The sequence below is a fragment of the Gambusia affinis genome, linkage group LG10, assembly GCF_019740435.1.
Source record: "Gambusia affinis linkage group LG10, SWU_Gaff_1.0, whole genome shotgun sequence".
Taxonomy (NCBI): Eukaryota; Metazoa; Chordata; class Actinopteri; order Cyprinodontiformes; family Poeciliidae; genus Gambusia; species Gambusia affinis.
Genome location: NC_057877.1, coordinates 13,191,264 through 13,218,660, shown reverse-complemented (window position 1 = coordinate 13,218,660; position 27,397 = coordinate 13,191,264). Strand labels below are relative to the sequence as shown.

The following is a 27,397-nucleotide window of genomic DNA, read 5'->3' as shown; positions in this document are numbered from 1 at the left end:
GTTCCTCAGATCAATGAAGTCATGGGGCCCATCCTGTTTTAGACAAATGTAGGTTTGTTGCCATAGCAGCTACCTGGGAAACCGATCAGCTGGTTTAAACCCAAAGATGGAGAGACAAAGAAAAAGACGAAACCCGCAGCACTTATTTTCTGCTGCGCTGCGTGTGTATTTATATCCTCCCGAACACCAACCTGTTCTTAATCTATGTGTTGACGCACAAAAGCTGAAGCCATTTGCAGCCTGGAGAGTTCTTTTTTTTTGATTTGGGGACGCTCTCACATATCCTGTCTTGCCTTGAGAATCACCGATGCACTCAAAAATAGATGCAACAGAAACCAAATCAAAAACATTTCCCAGAAAAAAACAAACAAACAAAGCAAACAGTAATTACAAAGATGAAGTAGAGTTTGGGCTGCATAAAACAAGCTCTATTACACTTGTGTAACTTCAGACGCAACCAGTGCTCCTCTTACTGGTTCTACTGGGAGAACACGGAGTGCCACAGGTGGATCTTATTGGTCAGCCGAAGCTTCTGTGCTGTCCATAAAAACGCACCACAGGAGCTCAGGAGCGGAGACCGAGCGTAAGGGCGCAGAGCAGCCGCGCCACGGAGCTCACACCACGGCCGTGTGTCCAGAGAAAACACCTGTCACTGCAGGACCACACGCAGAGGAGCGCAAAAAAAAAAAAAGGACGCGACGCTCTGAAACAAGCTTGTGAGTACATCCATATGAACTATGAGTTGATTTAACTTTGCACCGAAACGAAATGTAGCCTATACGGTTTGGGGAGCAGCGGAGATGGAGAGAGGAAGCTGTTTGCGCACCTGTTGAGCCGCGTTGTCGTTTGTAACTTTTTAAAATAAAAATACTTTAGATATGGCAGAAAGAAAACTATTAGTTTATTTAACAATCCCAGTTAATAAAATATGCATTTACTCAGACTAGTTTACCAGTATTAAATGCATTTTGTTCTGTTATGTGAAATCACTTAAATAAAATAAAATAAAATAGAAAGAACACTGAGGTGCAGTGGCAGACTTTTTCTTATTTTCCCCTTCTCTCAGGATAATGTTATTTATCCCCGAAGTTAATGTTAATGCAGCTTACTTGATTTTCGGAATAACCGGAATAGTTATCTTATTGACGCCGTTTAAATTGCTTAAAATAATATCACATCTCCAGGGTTTCATTTATTCCCCGTTTTGAAGTCGATATGCATGAATTTTATCCAGATATTTTGGAAAGAGCATTTTATTTCATATTGTCCATTGCAGCCACTTGCTGTTCAAATTACAACCAGATTAAACTGATCTAATTTGCCTTATGTGACTGTTTATTCTCGATATGCATTTAAACAGAATGACAGTTTTAAAATATGATAGTCACATGGAAAAAAAGAAAATGAGAGAAATGTCCATTTGTTCTTTCATGTATAATAAGTGCAAATCGCATTTAATTTCATGCATATAAAAATCACGTGTTATTCACATAAAACAATGCATATAAACAAAACTGTATTTTTTAGTTTAGAAAAAAGTTTGGACATTTTTTTGCTGATAGCTGATTCTTTGCAAATTTCTGCTGAATGCAACAATTTGATGTGGCTTGGAGGCTGGCATTAGATAACCCCAGTTTGCTTTAATGGAGACCTTCATCATGTCTGCATTGTTGGGTTTAGTGTCTCCGATGTCATTTTTGACAATACCACATAGATTTTCTTTGGGCTTTGGGTCACACGGTCCTGCAGAGCAATAAATAGCATTGATTCAGGGAAACTGGTACATGTTTCCACATGTACCAGTTTCCACATGTACATGAGTTGTCCTAGATTGGCTTTAAAAAAAAAAAAAATAGTCCAAACTCCTCTGTTGTTTAAACGCTTTTTCTTCATTTAATTTGTCATTAATATGCTTGGAAACAACTCTTTTGTCAATTATCTTTTGTGGTTTTACCTCTTTTTGAAGGAACTCAGTGACTGTCGGCTGGACAACTGTCAACTAATCTTGTCCATTATTGTGCCATTATGTAACTGTAACATGACAGTTTCTGCTTAAAGATATATTTCCTTTTGGCCATATAAAATATTCCAAATTTAAGGAAAGTTAAATTTTGGGTTTTCATAACTCGTACCCATATTGAAAACGGCTTTATTGACATGTTTCAGCAAACACATGGGAGTTTAATTGCAGACTGTGTTTCAGCTCTTCAGCATTCAGGTGTTTTTATCTCCTCTCTCTGTTGGAGTGCTTATTTACACTTCTCTCCATTCAATGTTTGTTATTAATTACAGAGGCTCCTGGGTGAAACCTGCTCCCCTGCTCCTGCCACTGCCTGGTGGGAAAATGTGGGTTCTGGATAAGATCCGTGGCTCGATGGAGACCAGTGTACTGAGACAAGGAGGCAACGGTGACAGAAAGGCTGCCACTGCACCGTACAGCAACGTGCTCACTCCCGACAAGATCCCAGAATTCTTCATCCCCCCAAAGCTGGTCAGCTGCCCTCCAGAGCCCGAGGCGCCGAGCATCAAGCCCCAAGAGGGGCTGCAGCCGTCCGCTTCTGAGCAAACCATCAGCAGCAACAGGAAGATCAGCAGCCCGAGGAGCCCTCGCCTGGTGGCCAAGATTGCAGGAGATACAAAGAACCTGCTGAGAGCAGCGAACCGCCACATCATCCAGATAGAGAGTGCGGATGACGTCGTGGCTGGGGACACCAATGCAGACCCCCAGTCGCAGACCGCGATGTCTCTGCCATACGTTCCCAAAACTCAGACATCTTATGGCTTCGCGACCCTGAAGGAGAGCCCCCACACTCGACGCAAAGAGTCCCTGTTCCACTGTGAGCTGACTAGTCCCATCACTTCTCCAAACACCCAGAGGAAGACTCCAGGGAAGGGCAGTGAGACAGGGAACCATCTGACCCCCGCTGACTGCAACACCTCCCACATGAACCCCTACCGGTACTTCAGTGGTGGAGAAAGTGACACCTGCTCTTCCGCTGAGTCCTCTCCCTTCAGCTCTCCGTTGCTGTCCCGCTCCGCATCCCTCCTCAAGATCTTCACGCATGAGACGCAGGCCAAAGTGGTGAAAGCCAAGCGGACGCTGGCTCGCCACAGCTCCCTGTCAACAGACGAGTGCAGCTCGGCCGAGCCCAGCCCCAACATCCAGCGGCGGCTCCGCGTCCCGTCCCTTCACGGTGCCGGAGGAGCGTCCGACCACGGCCTCCAGCGGGAGCACACCATCAACCTCCACAAGGGAGGCACGGTGAGGATCAGCGCCAACCACGACGCCGGCACGTCACGCCTGCTCATCCGAGTCCTGGTGGCTGAGAGTCTGTACGACAAGCACGTCGACATCAAAAGCATCAACTGCTGCGTGTCTGTGTACCTGAATCCAGGCAAGCTGCAGAAGCAGAGGAGCAACATCATCAAGAACAGCCGCAACCCAGTCTTCAATGAGGACTTCTTCTTTGACTCCATCAGCTCTGTTCAGGTGAAGAACCTTTCTGTGAAGTTCAAGGTGGTGAACAAGGGCACCAGCCTGAAGAGGGACACGCTGCTGGGAGAGAGGGAGGTACCACTAGCAAAGCTGCTCTCAGGACTCTAAAACCACAGCAGATGGAGCTTAAGTTGATAACTTGGGATTTTCAAAAAGCAGGTCTGCTAAAGGTTTACAAGCAGTTATCATCTTACCTACTGTAGATGACTCTTTAGGCATCTTACTTTAGTTTAAATCCAGATCAGTCAGTCAACGTGGCTGAAGCTGAAGCTAGTCTGAAATTACCGACCAAAGTGGATTTCCACAGTCTTGAAACTACTCAGATCTCAAAAACAGCACTGTGGTTTATGAAAACTTGATTTTAATTACAGAGTCATCTGTGATTACTTACATTTTACACAGGAAGTGGAGGCAGCGCAACGGCAATGATTTTCGTGAAACATAAGAAGAGAGAAAAACACAAAAAACTGAGATCTATTTCCTTAATTTGCCTAATTTTCCCATCATGTTAAAGCTCTAAGGTTCTGTGTGGGTCCTCTCCTGACCTAGTTCTGTCAAAGCTGTTTCTGACCTGAAACATGCTTGGCCCTGGTTAGACCAGCTGTTAGCTTCAGGCTCTGGGACCAACAAACTTGCGTTTATAATTAATAAAGATGCCAAGAGTTGTTTATTGCAGGTAAGCTATTAACCGCTTGTAACCTTTCCACAGAACCTCTTCTGGCTGAAGCTGTACTTTGGTGTTTGCACCGTTTTCTCCCTCACTCATTGACTTTAAGGAAGAAGAATCTATGAAGAAGAAAGGTTTTTACCATAAGCTCAGAGAACGACCTCCTTGGTGTACACAAATGGAGGATTTAATTCGCTTCTTCTCCTTAAAATGGATTCTCATCGAACCAAACTGAACCCAACAGCACCAGATGAATGTGGCAGATGAAAGCTCTCCATTCTGAGCACTTCTCCCGGCCGAGTGTCCCGAGCAAGGCCCTACTGGTTCAAAGGTTGGACGGCACCTGTGCGTCAGGCTGTCTCCTGTCCTCCAGCGCCGACGTCCTCGTTGTGGTTTTATTATTGTAATGTGACCGAAATCCGCGGCAGCGCAGGATTTTTACGTCGCCTCCACCATCTGCCAGCACAGAGATGCTTTTGTGAACGAGTGCGCGCTTTGAAGTGGCCCTAGATCCTGATGTGCAAATGATCCTTTGATCTGCACGGGGGGAAGGCAAGGAGTGAAAAGAGTGCCCACATTTACATGCACATCAAAAATGGAATTACAATATGATTGATTAAGCAAAGGACTGCAATGATCTGATTAAACTTGATTAAAACACTCAAAATTAGAAATGTTACACAACAACCAATACCTGCTTCTTCATCAGTACCGCACCATGCCAGTTTTGCGTTCACAGACCAGATCCAACCAAGGTCAAAGCATCAAAAACAGACCTGTTTTTGACTACGTCGCATTTATACGGTCATTTATGTAGCATCCTGTTACTGCACTCGGTTTCTGCTTCAAATATCATTCATTAGCTGTCAGCTTGAGTATAAATATTTGGGGGTCTAAAAATCTCACTTAGAAATATTAAAATCCATTACCTCAACATACCTACTTTGTCCAACATCAATATAGAACTAAATTAGAGCTTCTTTGCCATATCTGCTGTAGTTTTAATTTCTGTAAATATATCTTTAAATCTACTGATTAGAAATCATACATTTCCAAGAACAGTGGAGAACATACTTTGGGGGGAAAATTTTCAGCTGTCTTCTTTAAAACCCTCGCTTCAGAATAATTAGTTTTTTCTCCAAAACTGATTATGCTAATATTGAGATGCCTGTTTAAAATCACAAAATAATTCTTGCTTTGGAGGCTCCCAATAAAGGTTTATTAGAATATATTTTGACAAACTGAAAATTCCCTATATAAAAAGATATGAAGTAAAACGCTGGCACCAGTAATTCTAAATCAATTAATACAAGATTATTTCATAAATGTGCAGTTATCTTATTTATCCGAATTTCAGCATTGTGAAAAGATGTGATGAAAAACAAACAAATCTAAATCTATATAATAACAATTTGATAAAGAAGAAGAGTCAAACATCAAGGATCAGGATTATGTCATGAAAATACAATAGATTTTTTCAGATGTATTGTGAAATCTATTGTCTAGATCTCTGCAAGCAACAGATCATGGATGCCTGATATCCAGGCTTCAGCTTACATGCTGATAAACATGCCTACATATCAGAAGATTATGCTAATATGTAAACAGCATTTCCTCAAATAAGGTTGTTGTCAAACCAAATGTCATTTTCTGAGATTATGTCTCAGGACAGATTTAGAAGGGTTTTGTGATGCTGAGTTAGAGGAAAACTGTACAGGACTGTGAAAAGAAAACAAAGAGATGCATTGTGAGCCTGGATTAAACTTGAATAGCAATCTCTTTTGACGAATAATAATATTATTTAGCCTTTTTATATTGGATAGCAGATAAGCTCAAAACTCTAAATATTACTGTATGTAAATATAGTTTTAACTGGTGTCCCTTAAAAGGCTGCATCCATAGCTCAGCATAAACTGTCTTACATTTTTTCTACAGTTAAATATTGTAATTACAGAACTATTTAAACAATATTTCCCTACATGAACGCACATTAACCCTAAGAAAACAAGTGATACATGCCTGTGCAAAAAATACATAAATAAATACACAACCACACATTTCTAGTGGGTGAGGAGATAAAAAAAACATATCCCATTGTTTGAAATATTACAATCTTGTATCAAGGACAGTTGACACAATTTGACCCTAATACATATATTCTCGATTAAAAGGTAAACAAAAATACTACCACTCAGGTAAAATGCACTCTGGTGATATAAACGCTAGTTTAAAAGGAAGAGGAAGAAAATATCAAACAGATGCATTTATTTAGAGCATAAAACAGCAATAGGATCAGAGGCAAATGCATCATGATATTGCTGCTTTGGGGGATTTCACTTGAGTTAAACTCCGTCTTGCAACTCCATTAGAATTAGAAACTATTTTATTCAGATTCAAACAGCTTCTGGAAATCTCCAAGGAAAAACAAAACAAACAGTTGGACGCTCTGATTAGGATTTTATATGGTGTGGGTGAACAACAGATTAGTGTTTGCAGTAATAAATGTAACATATCTATCTGTTTGATGAAGCTTGTTTAACCTCATGATTGATTTTCCAGCTGCAGCTGCCCAGTGTGGGCAACCTGATTAAATCTTGTGCAACCAAGCAACAGGCACTCACTAAATTGGTACATGACTGTCGTCAGTCTGACTGCTGATACCTTATTGGGCTCTCATATCAGCTTAAACGCTCTTAAATGGTCATTTTTTCTCCACTTTAATCAAGCCTATTAAATTAGTACATGTTCGGTCGAACTTTGAACGCTGCTTAAGCACATTTTGAGTGATGTTGGCAGGAGGACAAAAGACAAGTTCATTAAACTCATTGAACCCTGTAAATGTTTTTTTTAAAGTCAGTCGTCGACGTATGCAACCAGTCTTTAGCCGTAGTGCCTCTGTATTATCAGTGTGCATGTAAATGTGTTACTTTTTTTTAAATATATGAGATTAGAGCATTACCAGCAGCATGGTATCAACATGTCACTGGTGTTTGCATGACATGCTCAAAATGTTCTGAAACCCTAAAGCCTTACTGGGTGTGTGTGTGTATGCGTGTGTGTGTGGGCGTGCGTGTGTGTGTGTGTGTGTGTGAGAGAGAGAGAGAGAGAGGGATGGTGAGAATGATTGAGCCGCATGATTTTGTTCAGAGTTGTTCACTTTCTATGTATAAAGTGGAGTATTTTTAAATTTTTTGTTTTGTAAAATGCTTTTGAAGCGTGCCGTACGTTGGATTCGTACTGTATTCATCTACTCACTGTAAACAGGAGTTACGTGTGTTAAATGACTTAATTATGCACCAGCTAGCAAGTGCTGACGAGCAAAATCCGAGTTTCAGCTTTGACGAAGCCCGTCGGTGAGAGACGATACGGACAGCAAAGCGGCGCAGAAAGCAACATGACTCTGAGCTCAAACGTGAACGGCAGCCCGCTCCTTTTCTGTGGCGCTTCTGAAGGAATTGCACATCATTGCAGCAGCTCCGAGTTGCGAGAGAGGAGAGAGAAAACGAGTGATGCTTCTGTTAAAGACGCTTCCTCCACACGGTGTGTGCCGCCCACCTGCAGCTTGATGTGCTCTATATTACTTCGCTTACAGTGACGCTGTTGGACGTTCTCTGCTGGAGTAGATTTGGTGAAATGTTGTAATCTCTGCTGCCTTCTTGTGTTGAGCTGCTCGTAGTCTTGCTGCACTTTGGATTCAAGCTCCCGGTAAAACCAAACTATATCTCTGAGGTTTCTTCTAGCATGGCTGAACTTTCTCAGATGTGGCTGTGGTCCATTTTAGCATAAAAAACAAACAAAAACAAAACAAACAAAAATCGTGCTTTTGTATATTGAGGTAAAACTTTGCTTCAGTCACAAAGAGTGATTCTTGTAGTTATGCACATGATAGCTGTGATTTGCTGATTGTTTGATAGTGTCTTTCTTTTAAAGCTGTACAGTAGTGCTCTGCCACTTTGTAGTCCCTGTTTTCTGAACAAACTATTGCTATTAATGGCCCTTCAACTACTTTAAAATAAAAATGAAAGTTTAGCATTTATTTTATTGGCATTGAAAGTGTAAGCCTTCAAATAGAAAAAATATTTATTGCACAAACAGAAACATGTTGAAAAATCCAAACTTTAACGTGGCAACGTTTACTCAATAATGAAAGTAACGTGTTAGTACATAATTGATCTCTTCAAAAATGTTCATGATTTTTAATGTACACTTCAGTTAATAAGCCTTTAATTTGCTTTAATCAGCCTTTTATTTAATCAGGCTTTTGTGATTCTCAAATTTCCTGGAATATTAAAATGAATTGAAACAGGGGCCTGTTTCTTTAAGACAATCCTCAAAAAGGAGAAAGAAAAAAAGAGCATTTTAAACACCCACACCAACAACCACAGCAATAGTTCAAAAGCTTCAAACAAGAGGAGCAAAACTCTAGTGGAGGATGCTTTAAACATGGTGGCCAACATTGCAAGGTTTATTAATTTTCCTTGCCAAGTTTTACAAAATTAATTTCAAACACATTTTTTACTGAATGCAGTTGCTGCAGATCATTTCCTCCCTGTAATAAAAGTTTTATCTAACAAATGCTTCTGCTCATGGTCAGGTTGAGGTGCAACTTGTTAGCAAATTCAAGTTTTGCAATCAGTGTTTGTTGGGGATTAAACATCAGATCAGCTATCAACTATACTGTTAAAATAGTTTTCTATACAGAGGTTCAACTCTTTATGTCTTTAGCATATTAGCAAACAATGAAATGGCCACATTTATTTTGGAGTTCGGCTGCCACTTTTTTAGGAGGTAGAATGATAATACTGAGGTAATGAGATAAATAATCTTATGAAGTCTAAACCTTAATACATGATCAATTTTAGGCTACCTTTTCATTATTTTTTTTGCCACCTATTTTTACTGATAATGGTTCTAACCCTGATTGAACAAATTGACTCTTGTGAAACATTTGGAAATTATGATCTTTAATAATTACAATTTCAGTGCAAGCGATCTCGTGTTGATCACACATGTTGACAGATATTCACGCAATTTTTTTTCTACAATATCAGAAAAACATGCAGATTGGCAAAATGAAATACCAAGGTCCAATGCTACCTGATGCGCTATTGGCTGGTGTTTTCAAAGCAGCCAATCCTCGAGTGCCATTCATTTTTCTTATTTCCAGAAAGAAGGAAGACTGTAGATGTTAGCTTTTCTGGTACTGAAAAGACAGTTTTAACTGAAATTGGCAAATATAAATGTTTTTAGAGGGTTGAGGTATTTGAAATTTTTAAAGTTCTTAGAGACTGTGGTCCCAAACTCCTGTGAATGCCTGGAGTCCACATACCTAAGAGCAAGCAAAAAATATGCAATTGAAAACATTTTCAAATCCTTAGACTGGTACAAATTGGCGCCTGGGCAGAGGAAAGAGTCCAGGCCTCTTTTTGAGAAAACCGCAGATTTTAAATGTTGACATGACCAGCAAACAAGGCCCTTCACTGCCATTGCAGAGACAATTAAGTTACAATGTCAATCACCTATTTAGCTGTTTAAAGAAAGTAAAAGACTGATTGGATTATCTTTTGCCAACTTTTTATCTTTTACCACAAGTTAGCGCCCAGGTCTTGGTGAACATCAGTCACAGTGAAAGCAAAGCGAAAGTTGCAGTTTTACATTTCTTACTGATTTTTGAAACAAAAAGAACATTGTGTCCTTCTACGATTACATTGTTCTGCAATGTTATGCAGAAAACTCTTGGGCAACACGGAGGGTTTGAGTCACGAGTCAGTGAGAAAGTTGTCAAAGGGTGGTGTTGAAATAAACCTGAAGAACCACCCGTTAGTTCTCCACTCAGTTTCCCCTCAGTCTGCAGAGTTCACAGCTCTTCTGTCGGAGTTCTTTCTGCAACTTTATTCTATTCCTTAATTATTTGGTGGTGTTTGGTTTGTACTTTCTGCTTATTTTAAGCACCAAATAATTTTGTATTAAGGTAACTGGAAAACATTTATCTGCTTTAAACTCAAACCTGAATCTACAGAGGAATTTATCAGCATTAACTTTCCTTAATGGCCGTCCTGCTGCTGTGGTTCAACTCTGTCCATTCAACAGATTTCTAATTAGATAAAGGCCAAAGAGGGTCTGCTGATGGCAATTTAAATAAGAAACCCATCAATATCCGTGTATGTGTGTTATACTGACGGTGACTTTGTTTCCTTTTGGCTTGTTGAGATTTTGTTTTCAATAAAAATGTAAATGTGGTGATGTTTTTTTTTTTTTTCCCGTCTCGAGAAGTTTGCTCTGACAGATGAAGCTGAAAAAGTGCCAATCCTATACTTGACTCTTGATCCTTAACTTTTCTTTAAACGTAGACCAGTTGTGTAGTAGTTACTGTTGTGTTCTTTCTGATCCGTGTGGTTTATTACGTTCACACTGTGCTGTTACGACAGCTGACAGCTGTTCTCTCTGTGTGTGTGTTAATGGGTTGGAGATACTTTCAATACAACGTCACTACAATCACTGGTAACGTTGTTGTTGACTTGTATGTTTTTATTGTGATGTTGAAAGAGAGAAACACTTACTGTGTTTGAAGGCCAGCTCTAAAGTTGGTCACATTGCTGGTGTTTTTTTTGTGTAAAACGTTCATTTCACTCAAACTTTTTCATATTTCCTCGCTTTCAAACATTTCTCTGTATTTATTGGCATGATAAATAGAAAGTGCTGCACAGTGGGTCCTGGGTTCAAAACTCATGCTGCTGTCTTTTTGCATGTTGGTCTTGCTCTTCAAGATGCAGTTTGTTCACTAATTATCTCTAACAAACAACAAGGTGGTTGAAATATTTGAATAGGCAAACATTGCGTCCTTGGAATTGCTTAAAAGTTTATATTTTTTGTCCATCTTTCACCATTGCCTTCTCTTTCCAGTTACCTGTTGAATGCTGCTTTCAACAAGTAATGCTGAATGATGTCCTGCCACTTAAAATAAAAAAAAGTCTAGCAGAGTTGTTGGGCCTTATCTACTTCTCATTTGGTATTACCTGGAATATAGCATCAGACATGCGCACCCAAAGGGAATATGAATATATCTTATCACTGCTGTACTATCAGTAATTGGCAGGAAAAAGCAGCGCACAATATTTTTTTTGCCTCAGGGAGGAATTAGTCTTAAACCTAAGACTAATTCCGTGTATGAGACAAATTGTGTGGAAGTCGAGGTGAAACAAGAAGTAATGAGCACAAACAGACCTAATAATGTCAGCCTCTGTCCTATTCTGCTCCCCTTCGTTTGTTTTGACATCTTTTTATTTGGAGTGAGGCGTCTGTTTCTGCAGTGGATATGTCTGTTGTCTTAAAATCAGGGAACAGAACAGCACTCAGTTAACGACACTCCAACGAGGTTATATTGTATTTAAAGCACTATCTCCTGCTGAACATCACAGTCAGTCCATTACAAAATTCACAACTAATTCAAAAGGAAATAAACCGAGAATGACTCAGTTTCTGCTGGATTTAGTTCCTATATAAAACAGGAGTTTGATTTGATAGTTAGATTCATTTAAAAAAAAAAGAAGGAGGTTACTGTATGTGATTGTTGGTCAAATAAAGTTTGTGTGCTATAACAAGTGTGATGCATGTAAAGCTTGGAAACACTCACACTCGCAAGGACAGTTTAGGGGTCAATTACCTTAACGGCCATGTTTTTGGTTTTGGGCTGTTGCAGGAAGCGGAGCACCCAGAGAAGAACAAATACATGCACAGGGCAAACTCCATGCAAAAGGAGCCCAGGTTGGGATTCAAACGCAGGACCTATTTGCTCCAAGGCAACAGTGCACCACAATGCTGAAGAATCTTTAGCATTAAGATTTTTTTAGATTGTTTTTCTTGTATCTGGATCTGTCATTGCCTCCAGATGTCTTTCCAATGGGTTTGGCTTAAGACCTTTGTTTCTATGTTCAATGGACTTACAGACATGTAATTGATAGGGCGTCATCAGTCTTAGCTCTAAAACAGCCTATTTACTGTTCTAATTTTTGTCATTTAACAAAATGTAGTCTAAACCCAACAGCAAACCAAGACTGACTGACTGAAACGACTGAGTGACTATTGGTAAAAACCTACTTCTCCATTCTAAAATATTATTTACATAGAAATCTGACATTAATTTACACACATTAGAAAGTATCAGTAAATAGGTTATAAGGATGTTTGTCAGTAACAGGAATAAATTGTTGAAGTACTGACTCATTGGTGTGGGAACGCTGCTTTTTCTATAGTTTCAACTTAATTAGGTTTGGAGCTTTGGTCTTAAAATAACCGTGTCTTTAACAGATGTAAATGAGTCAGAAACCATCCAGATGACGGCTTATTGGCACTGAATGCACTCCATTAACAGAAGGACTACATCTTTCTCCTCAAACTTCATATTTACATGGTTTGAGCTACTCTTAGAAAATATTCCCTTGCTGTTGCAGGCCCTGATAATATCTTTTCTTGTAGTTATACATATTATTACAGTACAGATCATGAGAGGGTAGCTTTTTATTTAGGAAAAAATCAAATGAGTTGATCTCGTTATTAGTCCACCGTACATTAACAACAAACTCACATCAATCCTGTGTTGATCTGCCTGACAAAAATTCAAAGTGGAAGCCCTCATTTACCAACACATTCAGCTCATTCAACCTCCAAAACTTTGGTTGACATGAAAATTTTCATGATTTGATATTGTTAAAATGCAAGCCAAGCACAAGATTCACGACTCCTTATCCTCTCTGGATCCTCGCCGTCTCCAATTCATCACCTTCGAAGCGAATGCACATGCAAGCATACTATTAGGTTTCCTTTGCCAGCTGCACAGGAGATGCTGCCGCTGCACTTGGCGGGGAAAGAAAATGTTTTCCAATATCCTCCATCTGCCACTGTTGATTTCCATCTGATGCTGAACGTCTCTCACAGCTTGTAAATTGATTTATGCTGCTGTCTTCCTCTAAGTCAGGGAAAGACGGCGGAAACACGAGAGCGGCTGAGGGTGAAGCGAGTCGATTCTGGACGCGGCGCAGCATCATCAAAGAGAGCCAATACTCTGTGGGGCAAATTTCATTGGGGCAATTTTCATCCACGGCTTTCCTAACTTAAGAGGGGAAAGGTTTAGGGCTGTTATTGGCTTTTGGATTACTATGGCAACCACATAGAGGAGTGCTCTCAGAGTGAAGGAATGAGACGTGTGTGTCTTGTGGGGGAGTTGATAGTAATGTTGTTAAAATTGCCATTTAGTCCAATGGCCGCCTGCTGTGTTTATACCTTAACAGCAATTTTCTGACAACTTTAAGTGGCGTTCCTCAGAATCGGTGTTATTCCTTTGAAAAATATGAAGGAAAAGGCAGTGGGGAATGCTACTGTTTGTACAGCACAAGTCAACAAGTCTTTACTTCAGAGCTTTAAATCATAGGAAACGGAGATTTAACTGATATTAACCGCTCATTAATGTTTCTAGTGACTGGCTTCAGGAAAAACAGAGTTTTCTCCATATTCATTGTCACTCCTGGTGACAATAGATGTGTAAGATGCCTTAAAATTAAAGTGACTTAGATTACACCAGCAGAATCACCCACTGGACATCTGAAAAACATTTTTTCAATTGGACAGCATTTTTACTGAGAGCTGAAAACAATCCCCTCACCAATCTGATACAACAGCCGCAGTTAAAAGCACTTCTGTCTCTACAATGCTTTGATCTTCAGCAGTCTTATTTTCTGGCATTTTACTTACATCTAAGTGCTCAAAGGAAGCTCTAAGTAGCTCACTGCTGTTTGAGTCAAGCTGTAAAATTATACTGTAAATCACAGGCACAGTGATTGTTGTACTGATTATCATGAAAGTCCAACTTGATTGGCCTGTTAGCAGGTGATAGGTACAAAGCCCACGGTATAGCTGGCTGATTGTCTGTTATTACAAGCCTTTTCTTTCCTTAAAGTGTCTCCTTAGTGTTGACATACTGAAGTCTACACTATATACATATAAATAGAGTGTGGAAAGCTTTGTGAAAAGGGTCTCCATGACCGTTCTGCATCTAAACCTTACACCATCAACTGCGATGCATGTAAGAGATTATTAGACTCCAGAGCAGAAAATGTGTGTAATCGACAGTCACAAAATATGCTTTTCTGTCTATCACTGCATTTGGTAGTTGCCAAGAAGACAGCATTAGAATTAGACTAAAGACTGCAAGCCACACTCTCTCATCCAACAACAGTGTCTGACCTCACAAATGCACTAATGGGAGTAGGGTTTAAAAAAAAGTCTCACCCTTGAAATCCTTGAAAATCCAAAACAGCTGAAGCTGTTATAGATTAAAAATGGTGGTTCAACATTATAGTAAACTCTACGGATTAAAAATGGGATGTCAGTAAAGTTCACGAAGCTTTGGCAAAATAATGTAGTTGGTTTTTAAAGTTACTAAGGCAACAAAGTATATTTTTGTAATCTATAGGGTTGGATATAAAATAAAGGACTATCTTCTTCAGCAGTGAAAAATCTGCACTGCAAGACTGTTTGCCGATTCTTCAGATACCTTTGATTTAGAGGGCATAAAAACAAAACTGAACATTATTCAGAAGCAAAATCAATAAATTATGTTTTGCAACATGCTTGCAATGTGTTTCCATCAAATTGCAGAGCTGGATAATTAATGTTGTATTATGGTCTCTTTCAACATTGGTACTATTTCTAAAAAACTAATTTTAACAATAAAGGATTCTCATGTTGCCTATAAAGCATGTAGCTTATTTTATCTTCCAAGACAACCTTAAAGGTTTTGAAAAAAAATTCATCAGGGAAGTTTATGAAGTGGTCATTAACAATAAAGTACAGGAAATGCCACTTTCGATGATGCAAGTGTTGATTTTAATCACGGAATCCAAAAAGATCATTTCATTTCATGAAATAAAATAGTAAACTATTTCATTTCATTAAAAAAAGCCTGAACTTTAAGATAGGAAATGAAAGCAGCCACATTAAATAGCCATTAGACCCTTCAGACGATGAGAGAGCTATTTTTCTCTTCAGTCTCTCGTCATTCTACGATAATCTTGAGAGAAGTGCTGTACTGTTTGTTCTCTCTCTGAGCAACAAATTATTCATCTCTTTCATCAAAGTGACAAGATCCTGACATGGTGTCCTCATCAATAAACACAGCTGACACAGTTTCAACTGTGTAACTCCTGCTTCATCTCCAGCCTCTATCAGCGTGTTGCTCTTTAAAGATGCATCTCCCATCTGTCAAACCAACACTGGTAAAATAAGCATCACGCTTGGCTCTTTGATTGACACTGAAAACGTCCACAGAGCCCCACAGGTTGAGATAAAAGCGTTGATTTTGAGTCCATGTAATTCAACACCACGTTGGCGACAATAGATGTGCCGTGCTAGGGAGTAATCCTCACACATCCATCCGTCCAACTCAAGAAGTATAACTTTTGGAGGAAACTCTACAAATGGAGTACTTTTAAGCCAATGGCCAAAATGTACAGGTCTAAATGTCTAAAGAATCTTAGCCTGAGACCAGACTGCAAGATGTGAAATGGCCAGGCAAGTTTATATGTATATACAACCATTCATGCATAAGATATCGCAAAGTGTTTATAGGGTGTCAGAGACGGAAAGAAATGAACAAACACAGCATCAATCACAACAGAAATCTTCAGAACTGCTGAAACGTCACCAGTGGATCTACAGCAGCCTGTTGTTGCAGACGATGGCTCTACAGTGAGAGAGAGGGTGCACAAGCTAATTGTTCATGAGACGTGGGCAAAAGAAGTCATTTTTTGGACACTGTGGCTAGCACTGGATTTTAGCCATGGTCAGTTTCCACAGTAACAGCAATGGCTGGAAATACAACCAAACCGAGGAGGGACGGCGTGTCAGGGAGAATGGTTGGTCTGTTGTGTGGATTGTGGTAATTTAATGTATAACACAGGAGTTTATTCTCTTTTATCGGAGATGTTCACCACATACTTTATATAATGTGTCTTTATATTTGAACCCTGTCGAGTACTACTCCACACCCTTTGTGTTTTACATGACATGGTCAGCTTTATTGGTGATTAATGAATCAATTATTTGAGTGCATCAGTTTTGGTAAAACAACAACAAACAATTGCACTATTTTTATGTCCTTCGTAATCCAGAGAAACAGAATGGAGTGACAGAGGATTATCTGCAGACTCAAAGTGGACGTTTCTAAAACGTAGGAACTTTTACAATTCAAACCCTGATTGGCTACTTCTATTTCCTGTGCTTTTTTTTTTTTTTTTTTTCTTTTTTGCTCACTGCTCAGATGCAGAGGAACTTTAAATGATGGAAATGCAATCTTCAGTCATAAAGTTGATTCTCAGAATTCTGTTTTTAAGGTTGTTAATTTGTGTCATGTAGCCTACATGACACAAATTAATTTATCAAATAAGAGTGAGTCAAGAAAGGAAAAGAAGAGAAACCAGAGTATTTGTATTTTAAAACTTTTCTCTGTGATGCTGAATAATTTTAGTTGTAGAGGAAAAAAAACATAAAATGGTGATTTCAATTTTAATTTATTTTTTTTTTACACTTTAGAAATTAACAATTTAGATTTTTGAACAATTTTGTCGAATATTAGCGTTTCACGATAGCAAAGCACTTCCTGCTTCAACGGTGGAGCAACATTTAAAGATTGTGGTGAAATAAGGTCACTTACTACAAAATCAGTTATAATTATTTAAGTAACCAAATATGATGTTTCTCTTTTACATAAAAATGTATGTAAATAGCTGATTTCTAAAACTTTTAAGTCGTGATTATCAAATATATAATAACTGGTTGCAGATGTGATGGTTGCTCTAGTTTCTAGCAAAGAATTCATCTTTACATGTTGGTTCTTGCAATAAACATAAGATGTAAAAAAAAAATATAAAAAAAAATCTACGCCATCCTTTCCTCTTGCTTGCAATAATAATAGTTGACTTGTGAAAATGCAAATGAATGCTTCAGATGGTGTGGGATAAGTTATGAGACTGAATTGATTTTCGATCAACAATGAGTCTGGCTCCGCTGTGAGCAATAATATCGAGCAAAGTAGCTGTTGGTCGAGACAATAACGTCGTAAAGACAGATCTGCAAACATACAGGGAAAAATGCTGCAGTAAATTAATGTCAAAAGTTTTGTGTGTGTGACTCAATAAACCATGCGCAATATGCTGTGGTTTGCTCAGGCCACAAAGCTCGGATGGGTGGGGAAACACAAACAGGCTCCAGCAGCAGTGAGTTGGTGAAAAAAAGCGGAGCAGACTTCACTGAGCGGAGCGGGGATTTAAATCGACCCGCAATCATATTTCCTGATCACTTTTAAAATAAAACAAAGCAGGACTGAGGAGCTTTAGTGCTTAATCATGACCATCCCTCAAAGGTCTGTTTACAAACAACAAAGCAGTTTAAGGTTTGACTTTTACCAGAGAGCCTCAATTTCCTGTTGAGGTGAAATCAGCGGCAGGTTGCCCACGCCGCAGAGAGCAGTGTTCGCTGTCTGGATTAATCAACTCTGATAAGAGAGCTGGAATAAAAATTCATGTGTGTGTGCGCGTGCGCGCGTGCGTTATGGATTAAATGGCATACCTTGAGGTTGTCATGGTGACTGCCAGGCAGCGGACACCTGTGAATTACCACAGATTAGTGCTGCAGAGCCAGGATCTTAATTAGAAAGGCAAAGGAAAGAGCAGGACAGCCAAGCAAATCAGCGTGTTATCCCGGCCTTTTATCAATGCGCTGCCTCCATAAAATCAGAGAAAATTTACCTTCAAATGAACAGGTGTCCGATCCAGAGACTACAAGATGTACCATCAGTTTATCATCACACAAACCCTGAGGGGCAGGGGGGAGTCATGCTGAAAAAAATAAATAAATAAAAATCACAAATTGATCATTCAGTTGTACTTTTTGCTCATTTCTGATAAATAAATGTCATCAACGTTTCTGATCGAAAAAGATTATTCCAGCTAATGGACTTCCATTTCTCACTCATTCAATGTGCTGCTGCTTCTTCTGAAGACTTCTCTGGACTCAAATATCCTGAATCAATACCTTGTAAGGAAAAGTTGAGTGAAATGGATTCCTCTTTCCATTATTCAAGGCACACAACAAGCTACCTGCGTCGTAATAAAAAAGGTTGACCGTTACCATGACTCTCAGCAAGCATCTGGCTGTGAGACTAATGTGCAAAGAGTGCCAGTAGCCTCTGATATCTGTCATGTGGGTTAAAGCAGAGTATAGTTTATTCAGTCCTGTAACTTGGAGTAAAAGAGTGGAATTAAAGGTAATGCAATTTTCTGCATTTTGATTCAACATCTTTGTCTTTATACTTGGGGGGGAAAAAAAAACTGAATTTGGAGATTTAACGTTACCAGACAGGTAGAAAGGTGCGTCCTGGCTTTGGCACTGCTTTCAAATGAGCGCATCAGGTAGGAGGTTTTCATTATACCACACAAATATGTCTGGACAGGTTTAATAAGAGAAAATCTGAGGTCTACATGTATTAACAACATTTGCACATGAGCTCAGAGTCTGACCCAGGGGCCAATGCATTCGCTTGAATACATTTTACAAGGCTCCTAACTTCCATCTCTTGATGTGCTATTTATGATTTACTGAGCTAAATGCACATTACATAAAATTGTGTCGAACCACCGAAACATAGCTAGAGCCAGAGAAGGAAAGTTGACCACAAAGTGTTACCAAACCAATTCGACTGGTGTAAAATCAGAAGAATTGTTATTTTGTTATAAACCTTCTGCTGGTGGTTCCATCTGCCAAATGTCAGAACAAGGAGTCTACACTGACCCTTTAACTCCAACAGCTATTGTATCTAATGTTCCTGCAGAACATAACATGCTGTTCTTTACGACAACAACCCCTTTGGTCTGGATAATCAGTCCTCACACCCTAAACTAAAAATTTACCCCCCACACAAAAATTCCTGATACTCAAAGCTTAGTACAGGTCCACTAACTGCAACACCTTGGTTACCCAGATACAAAAATCACACACTTGTTCTATCCGTACTATTAATGTCAAGATGAGGTCTTGCATAACTCCATTTTTGTTTTGATTTTCAATTTAACTTACATTTCCAACATTTATGTTGATCGAATCGCTAGTCTTGAAGAAAGCTTCTCTCTCATCTGTGCAGAGATGATTCTATCTCAGACATTTTAATAATCTGTAATTTCTTTTAATTGGACTCCTGAGTCACTCAGCTGGTTGTTAAAGCTAAAGCTGGCTGCCTCCTATTCATCTTACTCAGGATGAAACTCAATTTTTTCCCCCAGCTGAGGAGTTATTGCCTGTTTTACAGAATCCCTCTCGTCATTTCTATTTCACCATCTCAGATAAGACGGTGATTAATTCCTTTATTTCATTGCCCTCCCATCACATATACCTGTCCTATGGCTTTACCAATTTTGGTAACACTGTATTTGAAGGGGTGTGCATGAGACTCACATGTCATAAATATGATATAACAACTGTTATGAACACAAAGGAGTCTTTATGAATGTCTATGACTGTTGACATGAAGTGTGATTCAGTAAATAATGACACTTTTAATGCAAAGTTCCTCTAAAAGTTACATTAAAAGTCCATTAAAATTGCCAACTTTGCATTATTTGGTAAATAATGACACTTTCAACGCATAGTTGCACTAAAACTTTGCTTTAAAAGCTCATTGAAAGAGTCAACTTTGCATTAAAAGTGTCATTATGAACTGAATGACACTTAGTCATAGACAGTAGTCATAGACATTCACAAACACTCCTTCATGTTCATAGCTGTCAATGTTTATGACAGTGTCATATCAGTCTTATCTTCAAATAAAGTGTTACCCTGATTTCCCTCTTTCGTCACTTTTTGAAAAGCAATCGATGACTAAAAGTATGAAGAGAAGCTTTTTATTTTTTTATATCTTTTTCTCCACCAGGGGGTCTTTTGTGGGCTCTAGTGTCCCTTATTTTGAAAGTAGGCTGACAGGAAGGGGGAAGGAGAGGGGGGAAAACATGAGGCAAACGTCGGCCGGGTCCGGGAATCGAACCCGCGACCACCGCGTCGAGGACTGAAGGCCTCCAAATGCGGGTCGCGCTATCCCCTATGCCACCACAGCACGCCCAAAGAGAAGCTTATATGAATATGAATACTTAGAAATAGATAAGTATTTTCCTTCTACTAATAATAATCATTGTTAACTATGTAATTTCAGTCAACGTAGGTTTCCAGTACCTTCTCAAATTCACTGTTTTCTCTAGTGATGTCCAAAGCAACAGAAGGTGAGTTGGTGTTTGTGGTCAGCATTTAAAATCATTCCAGCTTCCCTACTGTGATTATACCTAATAAAAAAAGTCACTACAGACGCAGAAGGACGTGCGAAACAAAGATCTTGAGCGTTTTCTAGTTTAATATTTTCTCATTATTAGGTACCTTATTAATTACTTTGTGTTGCAGGAAATGTCAGATCAGCGCTGCTTATTCTGCCTGCCACCTCTTCTAATGAGCAAGTAAAGGAGGGTTTTCAAATTGACACGAAAGCTCCTGCAGAGAGGGTGTTCATGGAAACTCTAGAGGGTGAATATTAAGACAGTCTGTGCTCCCGACTGAGTGGATCGCTGTGTTTTTCATTTTGCCTGAAGATGCAAAAAAAAACAGTTTAATCTTAAAAGCAGGTCCAATAAAAGGGGCTTTGTAAATGGGAAATTCTTAAAAGCAAAATAAATCTTGCAGGATAATTATAATCATGTTGGGAATTTGCTGCCCAAATACAGCATTGTGACTGAATCTTGTGTTTGTTTTGCATTTTAAGGCAATTTATAAGATACACAAGGTTGAAATCCTGGAAATACTGATAAAGCTCCACATAATGTGGGAATATTTTGTTTGCAGTAACAAAATGGAAATAGAAAATGATTTCTTCATCTTTTCCCTATGGTGATACAACAACTACTTTGTTGTGCTTTATTTGAAATAACATCTTTGTTTTGATTTGTTTAAATTATACACACAACCAGGCTTCTTGTGCTTTAACTACACATTTTCTTAACATCATTTTAATGAATATATTAAATTTTGTCATGTTATTTTACATTAAGAGGGAAGACTGATTATTAACTGTAAGTTAAACTATAAATCCAACCACACCAGGAATAATGTGCCTAAGTTTAGTCTGCCATCAGCTGCAGTGTTGAAACATTGTCACAGTTGCTGGATGCAGAAAAGACACAAACTTGTGCAAAACCAGTTTCCCTATTCCAAGGTAGTGAGAGTTTCCAGTAGAACGTATTTATTTAGTGGCCAATGTTTGCTGTTACTGGTCTGTCTGATTTGGTGGGGCGGTACGAGTCAGCGATGTTCTCACGGATGTGTTGCGTTCACAACAGGATCGAAACCGGACAAAGAAGCTGGAATATTTGACCACAGAAATAAGAGACACAAGCATGAATCATTCTCCAAACACTCGGACGTCACTAACTAAATATGCACCAACAAAACACACACTCGGATCATTAGTTTAATGATTTCATGCTGCCAGAACTAAAATTACACCGGAGTTCACCGGGGTTCTCTCCGGCCTTGGAGGCTGGGGAATACAAAAACTGATTGACAAAAATAATATTCTGCTGGTAATGATCCATTTGAACCAAGCTGAATTATTTCTTTCTTGTTAGATCACAGTTAGCTTTGTTTTTTTTCTTTCTTTTATTTGTGAAGAATCCTGCAATTGACAGATGGTGTACTTTTTATTTAACACAACAGCTCTGTAGCAGCATGCTACCTTCAGATGTGACACTTTTAACAAATATTTTCTACCCAAAACAATTCAACTTCCCTAACTCCAGCTTGCAGTGAGTGTTTTATTAGCAGAGTGAGGCCCAGAGATACATAACTGAGCCAGAGAACCTATAGTGTTGTAGACAGTTAAGTCCTTTATAGAAATATTTTATAGCTCTGCTTATTATTAGTGATTGTGTCATAGTTTCAAAGAATGAGTTTGAAAATTGATGATCATTTAAACAGGACCATAGATTGCTGGAAGTTAGACCAAAGATTAGGAAACACTGAAGCATTCAAGTTACCTCTCTACCAAAAATATCCTTTTTCTAAAATTAAAGACAAACTTTAGCTTGGTTAAAACTGGGGATATAAAAATAAAAAAGATCAAACCTTCTGTGTGCCATAAATAATAGATTTTGAATATAGAAAATAACATCTCCACTACTCTCCATGGACTTAGTTTGGTTTGCAGTACAAGATTAGCTGTGCTTTTAAGACAAATTTAATGTCATCATCATCTGCTTAGCTGTTATTTTCTTGTTGTTTTTATAAGCAGCTAGCATTTGTTCCAAACTCCACTCAGAAATTTTTATTTCTTATTTTGATCCACTGAAACTGTCTACAGCACACAATGGCTGCTGGATTCAGTGTTGCATCTTGCCATCATTACCAAGATAGTAAAGATAGCAAGATATTTCCCTGCAGGGGTTGATATGTAGCTTTCTTTGAACCTTGCTGAAGGCAACTAAGAGAAAATGATTATATGTTGATAATATTGAACTCCAGTATTGTGAGCATGATTACTCCAACAAAGGCTCTAATGGAGGAAGCGCTGGTAAATGCATCTTTTAGAGCATATCCAGTATTCCCCTGTCATTGCTATTCATGCAGATAACATGGTCATGACATTGGTCTGTATATATATATATATAAAATCAGTTTTTTGTTCTGAAATCAAGTGTGGGCTGACACTAAACACTTACAAGAACAAAAATAAAGTCTCTAGTGTTGATAATTGTTTGCATTTTTTTATGTCACCCGGCATGACAAAGAAACAAAGGCTGAATAAAGCAGCTAAAACCCTCACCAGCCTTTTTTTTTTACCGCCTGCATGTTTTTTATTCAAATCGTTGTATAGTGAAAGACATAGCAGGGAAGAGGTTGACGTCGTTGTAGCAAAACAACAACTTAATTGTTGACATGTTGTTGGTTTTCATAGTTTGAATAATCCACTCCTGCTGCTTCTCTTTACTGCAGCAGAGATTCCCATAGCTGCCATCACATTTTATGAATTTGTGGGTATATATGAGGGGTCGCTCAATGCTTACTGTTCCTCTGACCGTCTAATCTGAGGATTAAAGTTCAATGCTTTACATAGATGATGTGTGACGCCCCACAGGGCCAAATGCTTATAAGGTAGAGGATAGGCTTAGGTAAAGGTAGAGCTCGTACAATAAGGAGCAGCGTAGCTTTAATGTTTGAAATTTGATTTATGCCTTGTATGATGGTGCTGCTGGATTTACAGCTTCTTTGCTTCTCAGAACATTGCAAGTGTAAAAACCCAAAAATACCATTCTAGCATCGATGCACCGTAGTTACATGTCCGTCAATGTCTCAGGCTTTGCTCTCTTTGCTACGATGACAAAACCACTACTGTAGGTTTCTACTAAAGTTTTTCTTTTTTAAACAACAGCTCTTTTCTTGCCACACAGTGGGCACCCGTCAAAAGGCTGGAAGAAAATTCCCTCCTCTGTGTTATTTGCCAGACAGTATAGGAGTAAATTGTGGATGTTCTTTAAGTGTACATGTCATGGTAGCTTCACGGGACGTAGACGGAGTACTTTCTCTTTAAAGCTCTGCAGCTTGAGCCTTTTGCAGAGGATAATAATCGCTGGGTGAGGAAAGATTACAAGGGAGAAGAGCTTTATTGATCCAACGTACATGGCAGAGGACACGTGTTCCTTCTGTATTTATGGCATTTACTTCTGTTTCTGCTGAAAAATTACAACATTAAAATTTTTTTAATTGTAATAGAGCAAAACATTAAAATACTAAAGAGATCTACAATGTATTTTTACAACTATGGCCTTTAAGAGAGTAGAGCTGGATTGCGATTTGCAGACAAAAATCTCCACCTGGTTGACGTCAAGCTGGGGAATTTCATGACTTTCAGCAGGAAAATGAGCAGATCTCTTGGTATGAGGGCGTTCACAGATTCCAACTGGGCTGAGAGCAAAGCAGCTTAAACCTATTGATTGGTCACAGAGCTGTGAGAGGTGCAGATAAGAGTCCGACCTCCAGCTGCACTTGGGGATTGAACATGATTGAGACGATAGCAATGGTCTGAGCTCGCTGTGTCTAATTTCTTTTTTCATTTTATTGTTTTATTACCCTCAGCGGCCTGGCATTGCCTCTTATGCGTTTCGATACACATTTATTTTTCAGATGCACTGGTGAAAGATTCAGGGAATTGCTTTGCGAAATTAATCAATGACTCTGACTCAAATGAGTTTGCATGTTTGTTCCAGCTGGGCTTCAGTGGTTATTGTTTACTGCTCTGTTTGTTTTTTTTTCTTTTTGTGGTTCTTCTCTTAAGTTCCCTCATCAGACTGATAATTACCAAAAGGAGGGAAAGCCATCAGAGGAAGACAAATACAAGAAAACCTAATTAATCCAGCAACAGCTTGTGAATAACACAGATCTGGCCAAACAAGAATGTCTTCAGAAAAACTGGCAAGCATAAAAAAGTGAATGTGTGTACTGGTAAATTATTTACTTTTTCAGATGAAGCTGGATCAAGGAAGTTTATTCTTCTCTAGTACACAAAGAGTCTTGCGAAAAGTTTGGATCATGTTCTGCAAAATGTTTTGTAATCCAAACAAATTCTACTGTGATATTTTGATGTAAATCTTATGAAACACCTAAATGAATGCTGAATAAAGCTGGTATACTCTCAGAAGCGATTACATATTTTGACTGTTTCATACTGAAGATTTTTCCACTAAATCTAATATTGTAAAAACTACACTGTCTAATCTGAGAGCTTTAGGTTTAAAGAGGTTTTTGGTGCTGTCATTTGTGATATAATTAAAGATAAAAAAAAATTAAAATTAAAATAAAAAAAAACTTCTCTGATTGCTCCCAATTCATGTCTTGCTAAACAGCGTAAACATTTTTTATTGACTTTCTCATTATGATGCTTCCAAGTGAACTTTTCATCAAAATAAGTGCCCAATAGTACTTTTTTTTTCTCTCTCTCTCTCTCTCTCTCTCTTTTCACAAACCAAATAATCTGAGATTTGGTTATTGAGCAAAGAGCTGACAAAGATTTAAGCTGTAGTTACTGAATGAGGGGCAGCTGGTTGATTTCTAACTGGGTACAGGAGGCAACTAAGTGAGGAAATGCTGCTCGAAGAAACAGAAATGGACATTGCAGTCAGCATTTATCCACATACTTTCCAGCTTCTGCAAAATGTTCTCGTATTTAATCTTGAACTGTGTAAATATTGAGAAGATGTGGAATAAAAAAAAGGGCAACATGAATGAATCTGCTGTCAGATTCACACATTGTAATATTGACGTCTGCTGCTCATTCATTAGGTTAAATTTATTTATTTGAGGAAATGACAGGCGACATTTATGAATTTTTTTTTAGTTAGGAATGATTTGGAATATTTTGAGCTAATTGTGCATTTAATCAATCAGGTATTGTTTACTATTGTAGCAGCTTTAGTGCTTTAGTTCCTCATAATCCTCTTCAAAAGATGTTTTCTTGTTTAGTGAGATGTATGGCATACGCAGTTTATCTAGCATAGCATCAGTGAATCTTATTGGTTTCCTGAAGAAACCTGTGGATTTCCCTGAATTTAAACCAAACCATATATACCGTAGTCGCTCCTCTTGAGCCTAGTTTGGTCTTCATGAACAGATAAAACCAGGACGATCTGACAGCGCTACGTCAAGCCTGGCTTTACCTCTTATCCTGGATTTCTGAATCCAACTTTTGTGAAACAGCCCTCAGTAGTTCTTTCCCCATGTTTTGTAGTTCCTCTCTTAGTTCAGAGCCTGTAATGTTAATTTGCCTCCTTCCCACAGTCGGACACTTTGCTCCCCAGCTGTGTCCAATCACCTGATTTTCTCACCTGCATCCAAAGTCATCCTCCACTCCTTCCTCAGTATTTAAGCATGTCATTCTTCATCACTGGACCTTTTTTTTTTTTTTCTCACATCCTATTCTCTGGCAGTGACCTGTGACCCTGTGACCTCTGACTCCATGCATCTCTTCATTTGGATCCTCTTGGAAAGCTACAAACCATGACATTTTTGGGCTCAGCTGTACGAGCTGTTCATTTTCACAACAGTTCATTAAAACATTGTGTTGAGGGACAGTTTTTGAAAGGACATAATTGGTGAATTTGGCCCAAAACATTTCATGTTTGAATTCATAACATGCTATGAAACAGAGTTTTACTCAGCCTGGATCCCACGTATCAATTTTAGAGTTGGATTGAAAAAGAAAGTTTGTGACCATCTCTGGCAGAAACGGCAGGATTTTGGCCATTATGTTTTTAACACTTTGCTCCCTCCATGTAAACGCTCTTCTAAACCACTTAGTCAAACCTCTTTGTTCAGTTCTCCTCTCTGGTTGTTCTGCCTCTTCTGGCCTCATCTTGTCATTTGGAACAAATTGAGGAGAATAAGAGGATTGGCTTTCGATCAGATTTAGTGTTTTTCACCTTAAGGCAAGGGATCAAATGCTCATAAAAACCAGACAGAATGGGGAGAAATGGTTTCTTTTGAAACCTTGGCTAATAGGCTTTGTTCTCTCTTAGGGAAGACATTTCACCACACTACTGCAGTTTTTTCCCCCCTCCAGCTATTTAAATGTGATGCATAATATGCAGCACCTTCCATAATCATAGGTGGTATTAATAAAGATGAGCCAAAAAAAGACTGCGGCAGCTGGGCAACACAACTAATGAACTGCGATTCCTTTTTGATTTTTTGCTTTTAATAAAAAAAAACATTTCTTCTGAAAGCAGCTTCTGGAAATATTTCCATGATGTTCAATAAGCACCTTTAAAAGGTCACACTGCAGAAGCTTCGCATAAGTAAATCAAGTCTAAAAATTAGATGAATTGTCTTTTTGTTATCTCTATCAGCTCAAACTTGATGATCACAGAGGATTTTATCCTTTTCCTGCTGTTTTTTATTTTAATAGTAGCTGGGAAAATGGAAGATTAAAGGTTGCATTAATGAGGCAGTGAATAAATACAAAGCTTTATTTTTTCTTCCACCTGCTTTGCAATACATATAAATATATTTTTCTGATGTTTTCTGTTGCTCTTTCCTCTCTCTATTGAAACCCTCGGGTTCCACTGGGTGCACGTCTCTAAAATCACACCTGGCCATGGCTT

General features: G+C 38.7%; 1 protein-coding gene across 1 annotated transcript; it reads left to right on the top strand.

Annotated features, from left to right (window-relative positions):
• Positions 1 to 472: 472 nt before the first annotated feature.
• LOC122838818 (C2 calcium-dependent domain-containing protein 4C) lies at positions 473 to 10,664 on the top strand. The gene is made up of 2 exons (XM_044129794.1): positions 473 to 716; positions 2,293 to 10,664. The coding sequence occupies exon 2, from the start codon at positions 2,345 to 2,347 to the stop codon at positions 3,602 to 3,604; it is 1,260 nt and encodes a 419-aa protein (XP_043985729.1). The 5' UTR covers positions 473 to 716; positions 2,293 to 2,344; the 3' UTR covers positions 3,605 to 10,664.
• Positions 10,665 to 27,397: the final 16,733 nt, after the last annotated feature.